Source organism: Pseudopodoces humilis, chromosome 18 (assembly GCF_049639895.1).
Source record: "Pseudopodoces humilis isolate 2021_Gansu_Grassland_sample_001 chromosome 18, ASM4963989v1, whole genome shotgun sequence".
Taxonomy (NCBI): domain Eukaryota; kingdom Metazoa; phylum Chordata; class Aves; order Passeriformes; family Paridae; genus Pseudopodoces; species Pseudopodoces humilis.
The window spans coordinates 14,469,792-14,486,409 of record NC_142217.1 but is presented as its reverse complement, the minus strand read 5'-3'; the positions used below and the strand labels follow the sequence as shown (position 1 = coordinate 14,486,409).

General features: G+C 48.1%; 1 protein-coding gene across 1 annotated transcript; it reads right to left on the bottom strand.

The window, feature by feature from the left end:
• Positions 1–543: 543 nt before the first annotated feature.
• Positions 544–12,910, bottom strand: LOC102105124 (cytochrome P450 3A12-like). Its single transcript, XM_005523012.3, has 13 exons — positions 12,655–12,910; positions 11,729–11,822; positions 10,568–10,620; positions 9,367–9,466; positions 8,861–8,974; positions 8,179–8,267; positions 7,437–7,585; positions 6,829–6,956; positions 6,427–6,511; positions 5,612–5,772; positions 5,212–5,438; positions 3,624–3,786; positions 544–1,666 (listed from the first exon to the last, which is right to left on the bottom strand). Exons 1-13 carry the CDS (start codon positions 12,723–12,725, stop codon positions 1,571–1,573), a joined length of 1,530 nt encoding a protein of 509 aa, XP_005523069.1. The 5' UTR covers positions 12,726–12,910; the 3' UTR covers positions 544–1,570.
• Between the last annotated feature and the right edge of the window lie 3,708 nt (positions 12,911–16,618).

Here is a 16,618-nt window from a genome sequence, read left to right as displayed (position 1 = left end):
GCAGTGCTGCAGGTGACGATGGCAGAAGGGGAGGCCATGGCTGCCTCAGCTCCTGGGCATTTTCTAACCCTCTCACCCAGCTCATTGATGACTCTCTAGGGAAGCAGCCTCACTCCTCCCCTACAGCTCCAGTCAAGGGTGTCTTTCACTGGGGAATTTAATTTGCTGCACAAAGGTTATTATATCCCTTCTGAGGTTTTCTACTCAATTCCTAAAAAATATAGAAAGTATGAAAAGAATATATATGTATAATCTATCTACCTCTATAAAAAAGAATATAAAAGAAATATAAAAACTGCTATGAAGTGAATAAAATTCCTTTTGCAATAGGAATCACTTCACACCTTCAATGACTCTGCTCAGCTGTTCCTGTTGAAGTTGTACCTTCAACTCTGCACCTCCAAGAGCAGCTCTTAGGATTTATGGTGCTCACAGGGACTCATCCAGGATAAAAGTTTTCATCACCTGTCCAAAGGCTTATGAGATCTACAGATGGAGTCACTTGTGTATGGAGGAAGCACAGCAGCAGAGACTGGCATCAACTGGGCACAGAAGAGACAAGTGAGCTTTTTATCGCAGTTAGCGTTTCAGCAGCAGTTTTTGGAGGAATAATATGAAATTCCAGACTGTACAAAAAATTACAAAGTTTGGCAAGATTTTGAAGCTCTCAATAGGCAAAGGCACCTTTCTTCCAGACAGGATTGCCCAGGACATCTGAAGGCTCTCAGTGCTGCACCCTGCATAATTATTAATTAAGTTGGTCTTACAGTGGCCCGATATAAATCAGACTAAAAGGTGTCATGATAACAGCATGGATGGTTCCTCTGTTGACAATCCCTCCCATGGCAGGTGGCTGCATGCCCACGATAAAATAAGGAAACAACCAGGAAACACATGCAGGACCCTTTTCTCCCACTCTGCAAATCTCCAGTCCTCAGGGGTAACTGCTTCTCTCTGGGCTCCTCCAGTTAACTCATCTGCACTTGGAATCACACAAAAGCCATCTAAAATAATACCAAAATCTAAATAAATCAGCATCAGAAAATCTGCTGCAGGCATTCAGTCCTGTAATGACCATTTTAACACTTGTCAGGGTCACAGCACAGAGCTGAGGAAACAGCCCTGGACAACTCTGCATTCCCAGGAGAATAAAACCAGAAGACACACAGAGTCACCCAGCAGGCAGTGGGAACAGGAAAAGTGGCAGCATTACTTAACTATGTGCAATTTGCTCTCCCCATCTTGATTTAAATTACACTGCCAGAAGAGACTGACAGTGTCTGGAATCAAATTGCTTAGAAAAGTGCCTCTTCAGAGAGAGAGAAAAAAAATGCCCAAATAACTTGAGTGCAAATGGTCTCGCAAAATGCCTATTGTGACTGGGGACAGCAGGACCTGGGGCTCATGTTCATTAGAACAATGCTCATGTAATTGTGCTGGGCCAAACCTCCATGAAATGGGGGGGGCTGCCCCCCTGACATTCCTACAGCGCACACATTAACCTGGTCTCCTCTCAAGAGCTGGAGGAGGCACCATTAAATAAGAGTCTCTTGCTCTGTTCCTGCTTCCTTCACTTCTTCAGGTCAGCCTGGGCTCTGGGGACCATCTTCAGGACAATGGGCTTCTTTGGCTGCATGAAACCTTTTGAGTCCAGGACCAGTGGGATCTTGAGCAGGAGGGAAAAAACAACAAAACAGCCATGTCAGCTGGGAGAAAGGACAGACAGGACAGCAGGAGCCCTACAGCTCACACACATCCCAGCTACCTCTTGTTTCCAATGCATTTCCCAGCTCACAGGTGTACTTAGGACCATCACTATTGCTCATGCAAAGCAGCCACCAGCAGGTGTTTAACAGCCCTCAGCTCTTGGATAAACTGGTTGGTGAGTGCTGGCTTTCATGTGGTGAGGTACAAATAGCTCGGTGCACTGATCAACAAGCTGCACGTGGAGGGAAGAGCAGCCAAACCCCACCCAGGGTGCTGCAGCTAAATGGGGGCCTGCAGTGCCATTCTGCTTAATGCAGAGGTGTGTCAGTACTAAGAGCAGCTAGATCATAATGGGAGCTGGTGGAGCAATAAGCTCTCCAGGAAGAGCAAAACTAAAATTGCTGCTCAGACCGAGTAGCAAAGCAAAAGCATCCTCAACATGAAAGGTTTCCATGGGGTGGGCTGGGAATCTCATTAGAAATGTTTAAAGCTGGAATTGGAGGAAGTCATCTTGAAGGGGAGGGAAGTGTGTTTTAAGTCTCCCCCACCAATGGATGCTGCTCATATCCCAGCCCCCTCTCTCCCCATCAGGACCAGGGTGGCACATCCCCAGCAGGGCACATTCACCCCCCAAATCCCAGTAAGCTTTGTTTCAGGACATTTCAGCAATATGGCTTGGAGCCCAACGTGCCATCAGTGGAGCAGTGAGAGGCTGCAGCTTCCATACATATGTTCCAAAGGGATGTTCCAGCAGGAAAATTTCCCTCCCACTCTGATCTGATGTACATGACACCTTCTGTAGAAAAAAGGCCTGAAAGAGCCCCATAAACCTATGGGCACCAATAATACAATACATATTTAACTTGTCTCCTTTTAATTAAAGGCAGTTATGAAAAGAATCAATTTTATGGATTGCAGAGGACTAGAAAAATGTCATTAGACTTGGGGGAGGGTGGATAGGTCACTGCATTGTTAATGGACTATTACAGTCTTTCACCTCCAGGTTACTAGTTGAGCTGCAATCTGAATCTGCAGAGATTCCAGCTGAACACCCGTGCCAACTAGTAATTTAATGAGGAGTTTTCTGTTTCTTACAACAAATGTCCTTTGAGTGACTTGTTGCCCCCTCTGCTCTGATTTCCCAAGCTCTCCTCACCAACAGAATGTAATAATGGCCCAGCCTTTTGCAGCAGTGAATGCAGGGAGCTGGGTCAGGCTGGAAACACCATGGTGCCGCCTGCCTGAAGCACAGGAGCTGCTGTGCTCTCAGCAGGGCTGGACTGACACATCATTTCCAACAGCTCCTGCATTTATTTCATGTCAAACACTGCCACCCTGCAAGGCCCATCCCATCAGTACTGAATGCAGCGTTTACTGGGATCCTGGGCAAAACCAGCTCTAGTGGAATCCTGCAGAGCCCCAAAGAGGGAGAAGGTCACCAATTCAACCTTAACCCAGATTGTGCTTGCTTGAAAATTGCTACCCTTTAGGGACTTCTCTGGCCCATAAGAGATGAATTTTGGTGTCTTGGGATGTCCCACAGAGAACAGCCATGTTTGTGTTGCAGAACACAGCTTTGGCACAGGCTGGGGGATATTCTTTTCCTGCTCTCTGGAGCAGGGTTTTCCTAAGCTGGGTCAAACAGAGCAACAGTGCACTGTGGGGGAGAGAGCACCCCACAATTCAGGTGCACCTGGAGATAGGCACTGGACTTCAGGGACTTCAGCCTAAAACATCCCATCAACATTAAATGTGCTTCTGTAGGGGCTTTTTAAAAAGAGCATAAGTAACTTGTGGTGAACCCCTTAAAATTAACTGAGAAGATTTTAACAGTTATTCCCATGTAACAGTAGGACCATGTCAGAGGGTCCTAGACATGCCAGAGGATAAAGAGACACATCACCCCACATCCTCACCGGTGTGTCTTTGCAGGGTCTGAATGAGAAGTTCTGCAACAGGACAACCACAGCCACTTTCACGACGAGGAGAGCAAACCTCATCCCTATGCAGTTCCTGGGGCCAGCCCCGAATGGCAGGAAGGTGTAAGGGTCAATACTCTCCTTGTTCTCTTTACTGAACCTGATCATAATTAAAAAAACTGAGTTAGCAAGAGCCACTCTGTTTTGGGATATGTCAGCTTCCAAACCTGAAGTGATGAGGGGTCTGGGAAGGGAAAAGCTTTTTGTGTTTCTGTGAATATTAGAAGAATCCTGCTAAGTCCCTTATTTCTGCCTCAATAGATACGTTAATGCCTCTGCTTTCATCCTACTGCTCAGATTTGGTTGTGCAAATCCAGGTGCATTGGGTGTCCTGGGAATACCTGAAATACGCTAATGGGATTTCATAACTACTCTTTTCTCAGAACTCCCTCTCAGCTCCAAAACTGAACCCAGATTTCAAGCCCTAAACCACACAGGTCTACAGCTCCACAGCCTCCCTGTAGATCAAAGGACCGAGTGAACACAAAGATGTTCTCCCCCTGTGTGACTAAAGGCAGGGCTGCTTTTGAGACATGCCAGCCCCATTCCTTTCCTCATCATGAAAAACAGGGAAGAACAATCAGCCTCACAGAGAAATTTGCCACTGAGCATTTTCAGTAATACTTCTTAGTGATCAGTTGGTTTTCATGTCAGAAAGCTTTTCATTCCCAGTACGTGAGGTACAAACCTCAGCCATGCTAAGTCAGAAGTGAAGTATCTCACTACTGAGACACCAGCACATCCCTCTGATGAACTCCCAGCAAGGCAAGTGAGCCCTAAAGAGCTCCTGTCCAGCTATCCATGCCAAGTTTGACAACTGGAATAAGGATGTGGCTACCAGAGCAGCTGGTGTAGCCTGGCCCATTGCCAGAGCACTCACATTTGGGTGTTTCCTTCTGAATCCTTCTGTTCCATAGGTGCTTCTGCCTGATACCACTGCCATGTTTTGTCTCAAAGGCTACCACATCCCCACACCAGGGTTAGTTTCCAGAGGTATTTATTCCTGGTGCAAGGGAAGAGGTCTAGTTCCGCTCTCTCTGGACCAAGCCTCAATGTCTTGGTGGCCACCTGAAGATTACCAGGTTCATGGTATCACAGGTCTGTCTTAGGCTATTGCCTCATTTTGCAGGGTCTGATAGAGCTCCTAAGCAAAGATTGCTTCATAACTTGAGTTAAAAATTAAGTTTTATTTCCTACCCATCTTTGCCCTTCCACTGCTGATTTGCAGGGCATTGTGCCAGTCACCCAATGGCTCTTGCTTTAATATCTGGCCATAAACCCCTCAGTGTTACAGCTGCTGGGAGCTGCTCTCACTGTTGCTCCCTTCAATGCAGTTAATTAAATTCCATGCACAGTTTATGGATGTAGATCATAAAACTCCCCTCATGGTAATGCTGGGACTAGATGTCAGACAATGATAAATGCCTAATTTAAATGTTATAATCACGCATTCTCCACTTTTGCTGCCATTCCCACTCCCAGGGCTGAGGCTGAACATGCAGCTATTCCCCCACGTGTTCCTCACCTCTCAGGCCTGAACTCGTCCGGCTCCGGCCAGTACTGCGGGTCCCGGTGGAGCACGAAGGCTGGGATCTGGACCACCATTCCCTCTGGAATAGTCACTCCACTGAGCTCCACAGTCTGCTTGCAGACCCTCTCGAGCCGGCCCCCAGCAGGGTAGAGCCGGATGGATTCGCTCACCACCATATCCAAGTACTCCATCTGAGTGATGGTGCTGTACGTGGGAGTGGCCTGGGAGAGGAATGGGAGGACTGAGAACACGGCACTGCAACTGCCAGCCCTACAGCCCCCCAGTGCTTCCAGGGAAGGAGGAATCTCAGTGCCAGCACCTCTGCCACTCTGTTTCCAGCTTGGGTTTGCAAGGCAAGTGGGAACAAGCCCAGCATCTTCCCCCCCTCCTTTACCTTGTTGGGCAGGTGTGCATCGACTTCGTCCTGGAGTCGCTGCTGCACATCAGGGTGGGTGGCCAGGTTGTAGGCTATGTAGCTGAGGGTGGAGCTGGTGGTCTCATAACCAGCAAAGACAAAGACAAGAGCCTGGGCCAGAACCTCTTCATCATTTAATGCTGAAAAAAGGCATAGAACCACATACAGGAAGCTGAAAATTACAGTGATTAACCCTTGGGAATTCAGGATCCCAGTCATCAGTCTAGGTAATGCTACTCCTAGCTACGTGACAGTTGGTAAAGGGAACATCCAGCTTACCCTCTGGTACCACAAAGGGGTGCAGGATGCAGTGCAGTGTGTCCTACAAACACCCTGTCCTGGCACCTCAGAAGTCTAAAAGCATCCTGCCTTGAGGCAGACCAGGCCTTGACAGACCAGGACTATGCCTTGACTGAGCCTTTATCTTCTTTTTTACCTAGGATAGGGAACAGAGATGAGCTCATAGGTGAGCAAGGTACACACAGCATATGTGCTTTGTGTACTTTTTGATATACAGCCAGCATTGCTGGCCTTCAGAGACAACAGAGTAAGAAATGGGGATAAGGAGATACTCGCTCTTGTTGTTCTTTGTTGCACAAACACACCTCAGAAGTTATCCCAGAAAATGAGATATAATAAAAATATGGCTGACCTATGATAATCATCATTATGGCCCCTACTACTGAGACCTTGAATCTTTCATGGGATTAACAACTAAAATCTCTTCCTACTTCTATTAAATGAATAAGGAACTACTGCTTTCTGCTGAGAGGGGGACACATCTCAAGACATACTTTTATCCAAGTTGGTCTCAGCAGACTTGGAGCCATCATGTGAGTTCTGTGATTCAATCATGAGCTGCAGGAAATCCACGCGGTCCTGGGGAGAATCAGAGGCAGAGAAGATGTGGGTGGAGAGGAGGCAAACCTTGCCCAGGGACCAAAGTCCCTTGCTTGAGATACCTGCTCCACTCACAGCTCATGGCTTCAGTACATGATGAGGTCTGGACTACAGACCCTCCAGGAACACAGACACTTTCTCCACTTGGATGCCCAGGCAGGGCGTGGTTCTGGCCTTTCTCTGATTTGGTGAGCTTGGAGAACAGGTGACACACCACAGCTTCTGAAGATGCCACCAGGTTCCTCCTGCACTCAAGACCTCTCCAGAAGAGAAGAGACCACCTAGGCTGGACTCACCGTGCTGCTACCTTTCTCCCGTTCTGTCTTCATTTTTGTGAAGACATTCTTGAAGAAGTCCATGACGTCTGAGGGTAACAGAGTCACCTTCATCTTCTCCAGCACAGGGATAACAAAGGGGAACAACACTAAAAGGAAAGAAGAGACCAATGCACTTGGGCTCAAAGGGCCCCAAGAAAATCAAAACTAGCACAAAGCATTGAAAGGAGTGGTACATCTGGACCTTAACCTTTTTTGTTGCCTCCATCCCTTTTTACCTAACCATGACTGGGATGCAACAGCACTTGAGAACCTCCTCCATATGTTACTTTATGACCACAATGACCACACTAAGTGCAGCTCTCTGTGATAGAGAAGAGCTCCACCATCTCTGCAAACAGGGTCTCTCCTCATAGGAGGACACTGCCAAGATCCACATGGGCTGTACAAATCCTGGCTGTGGTTTCCTTGGGGAAATATTTCTGCAGATCTGAGACTGTAAACCAATCCTGCAAAGTGTTGAGCATCTCCCATATGGCAAAAAGGACTCAGAGCTACTAAGGGAGTTACCAGAAAATGCAGCACCTTTGACATCAATTCAGGGCTGTATGAGATGAGGTTTCTCATACCTAAGAGTAAGAGCACAGGATTTAGGAAACTGAACTGGAGAAATTTCTTAATGTTGGTGACAAAGGGGTCATTGGGGTTGTTCATGGAGTCAACATTGACACTGAAAGAAGTGCTGGTCACCACATCCATGCTGTAAGCTCCAAAAACGCTGAGTAGAGAAGAAGAGAGAGTGAATGAGATGAATCCGACCACAGCAGTAAATAAGAATTCATCTAGGTACAAGCCTTGTGAGAGGGAATCTCTCTTAATGCACAGTCCTAACACAGAAGGTCTGTCCTGATCTGGCAGTAAACATAATTTTATTTTTGAAGTTTCCCCATTGCATTCATTCCCCCAGATTTTCTCAGCTTCTAAAACCCAAGCTGTAGTTTGAAAGCACTGAACTGCAGTCTAGGGTAACAATGACTATATTCCAATTTTCATCTGTAAAAGAGATTGCAAAAATGACATCCAAAAATACTGTATCTTGTGCAGCTTCTAGAAAAATGCTGGGAAATGCTTCCTACCTCAAAATGCATCCCCAGTAAAATGAAATGGGGAAATGGCACAGCTCTCCCATTTGAGCAGAGCAGAGCCCAGCAAGCCCACTGCTGAGGAACATGCCAAGCCCATGACTGCTGTGGAGTTTGCTTCCACAGCTGACAAGGGATCCATGCTGCAGCACGGAAAAGGCTCTCCAGAACAGCCCCTTCCCCACACTGACTACAAACCCTTTCCTGTCAGCCCCACATAGTTACTCACTCCTTTGCAGTCACGAACTCATCATTAGCCACTTTCTTCTCAATGTTTTTCACTAATTTTTCACCATAGTGATTAATGATATAGAACATCTGAAATGCAAACCAAAGCAGAAAGCACTGTTGACTCTTTCCCTGCCACCAAACAAGGTTGGGCCACATGGCCATCTGCCACTTGCCACGGCTGGCTTGGGGAGGAAGGGTAAGCAAGGGGAAGGTCTCATTTCCAGGCCTCAGACATTGCTTTCTCTCATCCTAGTAACCTGTCCAGAGAGCTCATTTGACTAGGACTGAACAAGGCTCTCCTCCAGAAAATCCACACACAGCTCCTACTCTAGCTTGGCATCCACTCCAGCTAGGAGCGAACAAGGCTCCTGGGTGCAGGGAAAATGGACAAGCCTGGTGTTGGTGATGTGTTTAGCAGGATGAACATAAAGGCCACAGGGCCAACAGCCTCAGCTTGCAATGCCTCGTGTGCTGTTTGATCCCTCCTCCCCTTCTCCTGGCTCCCTCCCCAGGACAGCAGACAGACCCTGTATTGCTGAACGGTACCAACAATGCAGCTGCTCATGGATGTGCTCCTGGCAAACAGGGCAACTTCCCCATTTGAGGGAAAAGTCTGCACTCAGAAACAGCTCAGATCTCCTCCAGCTGTGGATGCAAAGTACCAGTGGCCTGGGCTTTACCTCCTTCAGCTTCCCAGTGGTGAAGGTTGGAGACAGCACTGTACGAATTCTCCTCCACTGCTCATCTTCAGCCACGTTGAGGGCTGACTGCAGGATCCCGTTCAGACGAAAATTCTGCACAGGGGAACAGGACACAGGTGAAGGTTTACAGCCCCCTTCCATGTGACAGAAATGCAAAGAAAAACCTTCCATGGAGTATTGACTCAGGCCCTGAAGTCATGTCAGCTCTACCTCAACCACCAAACAACAGAAATGGAAACAAAAGTCTAAAGAGTCATAAATGACATCAGTCCTTAGGGCACATCCAGGCTGATAGCCCCATGTCCCAGCCAGAGTGGCCCTACACCTCCCTAACAGTTTTGATGTTGGTACCATCAATAAACTGGGGCACATCAGAGAGCAAGTACTTGCTGAAGGGCTCAGAGGAGAACAGAAACCAAGAGGAAACTCCTTTCTTGCTGCATGTGCTCTGTACTGGACAGCAAAACATGGGACTAGGTACCTACCCGGCGATTAGTAAAAACGTTGTAGCACTCTTTCACCAGGATGTTTTTGATGATGATGGGATCCAAAACAGCCAGCACAGGCTGCCTGCCATCATAAAACCTAAGCCAAGAGAAACCCACTGTCAGTCTGCCCTTCATGGTCAGTTGGAACAAAAGCAGCCAGCTCTGTCCATGGCCAGAGCCACAGTAGAAAGGGTTTGGGCCCTCTGACAAAACAGCTGGAAGGCTGAGGCTGAAACTTGTTTATTATATAGTTAAAGAGGAGAAAGGGAAAGAAAGTGGCAAACATGGGCAATAGGAACATTTCTAGCAATTGTCTGTGGTACTGAAGAGTTGCCAAAGCTGTGTGGATTTAGATAAAAGGCAGCTTTTTGCCACGATATTGATCCCCTGCACTTGGGCTGTCTGAGCTGTTTCCACTATTGATGGCTGGAGACAAGAAATCCACACCAAGCAATCCACCTGTGGAGGAAAGAGATTTCCTGCCTGAGCTACAAGACACTGAGAGGCGAAAAACTCATCTGTCTCCTCCATTTTCCAATCAACAGAGACAGAAATACTTAAAAGTCATGGTGTGGGCTAAAGGGCAGGGAGCCCTGGGCCACAGCTAAGGGAAGCTGCCATCTTCAAGAAGCTTGCGAACATTTAATCTTTCAAAAAATGCACCAGGTTTTGTGAAGCCTCCCAGGATTTTTTTTGCACAGCAATTTTGTTTTGGTTTGAGAGGTTCTCAGTAGAAGCATGATAAGAGGCCCCTGCACAAAACAAGCACTGTGCAGGGGGCAGGGAGGCAGGTTGAAAGGTAGCTTGTGCCCCAGCTCTGGGAGAAGCAGGGAGCAAGATGAAAAACACCGTGGCAGCCTGCAGCTTGCTTTCTGCTCCAGACACACAGAAGAGCAGCTTCAAAGGCAGAAGGCTCAGTTTGACACCAAGCAGTGGAGGTGATTTTCAAAACTTATGCAAAGAAATGACCCTACAAACTGGCCATCACCATGCCAGCTCCACACCACAGTGAAATCCCAGCAGGAGAAAAGCCTTGGAGAGATGGGTGGAGACTTTCCCGGTGGTAAACCTCAATTCTCACAGGCTGACACTGCTGGAACTACAGTGCTGAGGAATATAACATCAGTGTAACCTTTTCCATTCCATTCTGGGGCTGTGGAGCACCTCAAACTGGTAGCTTTGTTCTGCAGAAACTCACCCCCAGATTTTTCCATATTTTTCAAAGCACTGCTGATCAAAATTGTGGACTCCCTGGAAAAGAAGAAAGAAGAAATGAACAGCTTGCCAGTGAAAAGTGATCAAAGCAGGCCATAGCTGGCAGCACAGTGCATCCCATGGCACCATTATAAGTGGCAGAGGTTGAGGTTGGGAGGTGCATTGTCCTCTTAAGCATCACATAGATGCTTAGGGGACATTTGCATTGGAGAGAAAAAAGAGAACAGAGATTAAAAAAAAAAAAAAAGGCCCTTTCAACTTCCACCAGCCAACCTGATCTAAAAATGTAATGAAGACAAGGTATGACAGGGTACAAAGTTTTACTGAGCAGAGTTAGAAGGCAGATCTGGATCCCAGGGTGTCCTTTCACCTTCAGCTCAACAAGTTAGAGCTGCTGCTGCCTTGTCCTCATATGATCTTCCTCTGCAGTTACTGAGCTGAACACAGATTTTTATTTTGTTTCCATTAGGGTTTTAACTGATGTTACATGTAACAATGAAACTTACGGAACAGGTAAGGCTCACGAAAACATTAGTAAGAGACAATATGCATGATGTACACCCAGCAAATAAAAGTGAAACACCTCTGTCATTGAAGCCACTACACTTGTTCTGCATTTGCAATGAGCTACCTGGGGTCAGCTACTGCCTTGTAGTTTGATGAGGTTTGGTAGCTTGATAATGTTTGAGTATTATTTAAAAATGTATTTGTCTGGTTTAGTTTCAGGCTGGCCCAAAAGTAAGTGGTTGGATGAAGCATTCCTGGGGCTAATCCAGCCTCTTCACGTTAATGATAAAAAGGGCAAAGAAACACGCAGTTCCCAGAAAACAACAGTCTTAGGAATCTCTCCAATGATTTTTTTTTTTTTGTTTCTAACAGAACTTCAGCTGCTTGAGAGCAGGTAGAAACACAGGGAGAAACTAAAAATTTAAATTATAAAGTAGTTTTAAAATACAGCACACCTCATTCAGGTCAGCCTGAACTTTTATGTTCTTGCTGTGTCCAAAGAGCTTCCTACCTAAAAGCATAATTTTCATCTGACTGAAACAAGGACAAAGGAAAGAGCTGCCCAAAGAATGGGGAAAACAGCACCAGGCACAAGAAGGGTCTAAGGCACTAGAGAGCAGCAGCTGCTGGTACTCACATGCCGGTACTCCAGGAAAGTTCCCACAAATGGCAGAGGCCATGGACCAGGAATGCCCAGCTTTGTGAAGGTCCGGTAGGGCCATATCCCATAGCTGCCAAGCAAAGAGCATGTGAGAAGCAATTATGCAATGAAAAGAGAAGATACTTCTTCCTGAGCACAGAGAACTGCTTAAATAACTGGTTTCTGTCACTCAGGGAAAGCTGAAATTATGGACCAGCAGCGAATTATGGACCTGCTGAGGATACTCTTTGCAGTAAATGCAGGATCACTTGGGGTACATTTTGATGGAAGACAAGAGCTGAAAGAAGCTGCAGCCCAGCCTAAGCAAACTAGTGTAGCTGCGCACCTCAGGGCTTTACTCAGGGATTCATTTAGCCAACTCAGACATCTGTGGCTCAGGTGACTCAGGAGAGATCTCGGAGCGATGGAGTTCTGAAGCAGAGACCTGCCCTTGTGTTTGTCTTTGCAAAGACCTCCTGCGATGCTCAGGTGGCCGCACTACAGCAGCATGGCAGGGACATAAATTACCACAGCAAAATTAAGTTTTTGCCTGTATAGCTCACTACAGCTCCCCTGAGCCACATAAGCCGAAGTTTTGCCAACAGAACTACTTAATCGGGGGGTTCAGCTGGCAGCAGCTCCGGCATCACCCTGCCTGCTCCCAGCCGGCACAGCCCAAGGACGCCAAGGGCGCTGTTGTCTTTAAACACCCTAAGTTACTCCTTCTTGGGAAAAGCTAAAAAAAAAAAAAAAAAAAGAAAAAAAAAATCAAACATTAACTTCCCTCCACGCCCGGCCCAGCTCGCTCCTTCCGCCGTGCCGAGAGGGCAGGGCGGGGCCCCCGGGTAGTTTCAGCGATAATTCACCCACTGGCACCGGGCTCTTCTCCTGCCCGCTCCCCCAGAGGACCGGCCTCTACTTACAGGGCCACGAGGCACAGGAAAGCGACGAGGAGCAGCCAGGTGACGGGGGAGAGGCTGGGCAGGAGCTGCATGCTTCCCGCAGTGCTCCCTCCTCTGCCGCCGCCGCGCCCCGGCCGCGGTCAGTGCCCGCCACACGTCAGGGAGGCGGCGCTTCCCTGCCCGCCCGGTGCCTCAGGGCCGGGCCCCGGGGCGTCCCTCGGGCTCGGGGATCTCCTGTCGGTCCCCGCTCCCTTGGGGCTGGAAAGTGCTGGAAGGGCGATTTGCACAAGCCTGGCAAAGGGCGGCAGCGCCCCGAGCTCTTCGTGTTGCTTCCGGAGGGACGAGGAGCTGTTCCTGTGTCCCGTGTGCCCCAGCCCCGGGGGTGCCTCCTCTCCCACCTCCGTGTGCCATGCCCTGTTTCTCCTGTTTAGGGTCCAGGAGGGAAGGGGCTGGAGGAGACCTGCACCAAACACCAGCCCGGGCTGCAAGGGGCTCGTTGCTCTGAGGCAGATCCCCTGAGGGATGCAGTCCTGTGGCAGCACGGCTCTGTGCCGGTGGAGCTCCCGCCTGAGCGGGGCAGGGCCGTGTGGGCAGGCGGTGCTGCGGCTCCAGCACTGCCGGCCCTGTCACCTGGGCATGGATCCCCACATCCCCCCTACCCCGGGAGTTCTCTCTGCACTCAGAGATGATGCACAAGATGATGTCAGTTGGCCCCTCAGACACAGACACGGGGCTGGCTGCTTTCTTGTCTTTTTTTGAGGCATGGGAAGTGCGTTATGTGTGTAGGGACACAGTGGAAGTCCTGGCTAGTTTAGTTCCAGCGTGTGCAAACACCCTGTGCTGGGGGTGGGTGTGGGGTTGGGTCAGGACGTGGTGTCCTCTGTCCCCATCACACTGGGAAAGGCCACAAATCTTTTCCTCTGTCCAGTCCAGCAGTGACCCCTTCTCTGTGTTCCCTGAGCACACCAGTAGACCCACACGGACCCAGCCAAGCACCCAAGCACATCACGCTCACCTGCATCAGACCTGACTTTGGCATGCTCAGCCCTAAGGAAACCCAAGTGTTTCTGCAATTACCTGCCAGTCAGATCTCACGTGGCTCTGCCTTCAGGCCAGCAGTGGATTTTGCCTCTGCCCAAACATTTCCTTTGCCTCATAAAACACATGCAGCATGTGCTGAACTGCCAGTGGGTTCAGCAGTCACCTCCACAACTTAGGCAGAGGAGCTGAGCAGCAGCGCTGCCAGTTTTGGTAGGTCAGTGTCTCAGACATCTCCAGCATTGCACAGCCATGATGTGCTCAATGATTCACATAATCACTGGCTGGCACTAATCTATTAACCATTTTATGGAGGCACATCCCTGATTCCTGCATCTCCAGGCTGCTCTGAAGAGCTGAGCTGTAGCAGCTTGCTTGACAGGAACTTTATTCTCCATTTTATGGGATCTGCCCCTTTTAAGACACCTTGAAGCACGTGTACTTGGGGAGTTATCCTTTCTCTTGCATCCAAAGGCTGGTTCTTCTCCTTGACAGGTCCCACACCAGAAGGACATAAAGAACAGCAGTGAGAGGCAGCAGGAAAAACCAGGTGCTGGAGCAGTAACTCCCAGGCTGGGATTAGCTGTGTTTCTTTTCTCACACAAGCCCTTTGATTTTCCAATAACTTTTAACAGCTGTTGTGATTTCTCAGTGGGAAGCGGGTTTGTGGTTCACTATTTTCTCCTCTCTCACATAGAAACTGAAGCAAAGGCAAACTTCAGAGAAGAACAAGGATGTTAGCTAGCCCCCAAAATATGTAAATAAACTGCACAGCATCTTTGCATGCAGGGAAATTACTAATTTGTCCAAAACTGGTTTGAGTGGGAGCAATTTACTGATTTAGAGGTATGGTTCCCTGTGTGGCTGGTGAACCTCTGCAAACTCCTTATTTGTCTGACTTTTGGTTTGGTTTTTTTGCAGGTCTCTTGAAGTGCTGTGTCTCTCCAGTTCCCCAGATTTGAGAAAATCATAGTTGATAAAATGTCCACCTCCTAGTCAAAATTGCTGCCATGACTCAGAGCTGCAGGTGGGGTCATTCTGAACACTCACTGTCAGATAATTTTATACAAATTGCATGTATTAAAGTGATGCTTTTATCCTTACACAGCCCCTTAAAGGACCAAATGTGGTGGTATACTCTGTACTTACTGAGACTATTTTTTAAATGTGAATATCACTGAAATGGCACCCAGGAGGAATAAAGCAGAGGGAAAGACTCTCCAGATCATTCTTCTGGCACCATTTAAAGGGGTTTAGCATTGTGGGTAAACAAATTGCACAACAGGGCTGCAGGTGAGGGGCTGCTGTGGCATCCCAGCACCTTGTCTAAGAGAATGGAAGAAAATTGCCCAGGTTTGGGCTACACAACTCTTGTCTGTCCAAGGCTGGTGATCCAGCAAAAACATCTTGTGGTATGAAAGGGGGAGCAGTGAGTGCTCCCCACTGAACTTGTGCAGCAGATGTGCTAAAACAAGTGAAAAATAGCAGCAGCAGTCTGCAAGTTGACATCAATGCTGCTTCTAATTCACCCCTTTCACAAAACTGTCGCTTCCCCTCCTCCATTTCGGGTAATAACTTATTAATAGGAGATGTCTCCAAGAGAGCTGCTAAACCCCATTGGTAGGAGCCATGTCAATTCCAGTGACCTCTCTGATGTGCTGGTCTACAGGCATGATTATATATTAGAAGGCAGAGCTGGTTCACAGCCCTTGTGATGCTTCCAGGGTTAGAGACCTGTACCTATGAAGGACCCAGAGTGGTCCAAAAGCAATGTCCTCCCCTGGGTCACAAGCACACGTGGTCTCAGCCTCTCTGACATCGCCCTTCTTACTGACACCAACACAGTGCCACTGCTTTCCCCATTAATAACAAATCCCAAGGGCTCTGAAAAGGCTTGCTGGAGCCCTGGTGATGTGCACAGTGCTATTAAAAGACTGTTTATTCTTATGCCCTGGGGAGAGGAGGAGCAACTGAGTGTGACCCTCTTCCCCCATGGCAGGGTGTTCTGTGATGGTCCTGGGCAGCACTGAAGCCATGGCCCTGTCCTCCCACACTCGTCCTCTGGCCACCACGTGATCCCTCACACTGCGGTGGTTCCTGGCATGTTTGTTCTTGCTGTGCCACCCTGGCAACAGTCCCAGGTCAATATTAACTCAGACATTATCTACCACTCCTCTTTGCAATGGCACAGCGCTTTCATGCACTGGGGACTCTTCCTGTGTTTGTGTTGGTCACCCCGGAGCACAGCGCCCTTCTGCTGTGCCAACCCTGCACTCCTCTGAGCCGGGAGGGAACAGCTGGCCAAGGAACTGACATATGTGGGGATTCAAAAGCTGATGGTCACCATGGCTAACACAAACAGAAGGAGACACGAACTGTGATAACTGGCTGTAGTCACCAGTAAAAATGAGACAATGCAGCTTAGACTAACTGGAAGAGCAGTGACTGAACTGATGGGGCACAGAGGTTAAACCTCATGAAGAACTTTCTAAAAGCTTTGAGAGAGAAACAAAAATTTTAACTAGAGGGTCCTCCCTGAAGGAGAGGTGATTTTACTACTGCTTTGTGGGACTGAGTGTGGCCAAGGGGAGAGAAGTCCTGCAAACTCCTGCAGAAGAGTGCAGAGCACTGGTGGAAGGACATCCCCTGCATCTCAGGCTCTCTGTTAGAGAGAATGAGACATTATCTTGAAAATAAGATAATGCTTATTATCTTATTTGCAAGATAATGTCTCATTAGCTGCTGTGTTACAGACCCAAAGGTTTTTCTTTCCTCCAGATACTATGGGAAAAGTCCTGTTGTAACCCACACAGTCTTTCTAACAGCCATAGCAAAATGTCATGTCCATTAATAACCAGGCTTTAATTCACTGGCTGTCCCATCTTTAACAATTCTCTTCGTATTTTTCTCTCATCCCACAAATGGCATCATGAGCTGTTTATTCCTG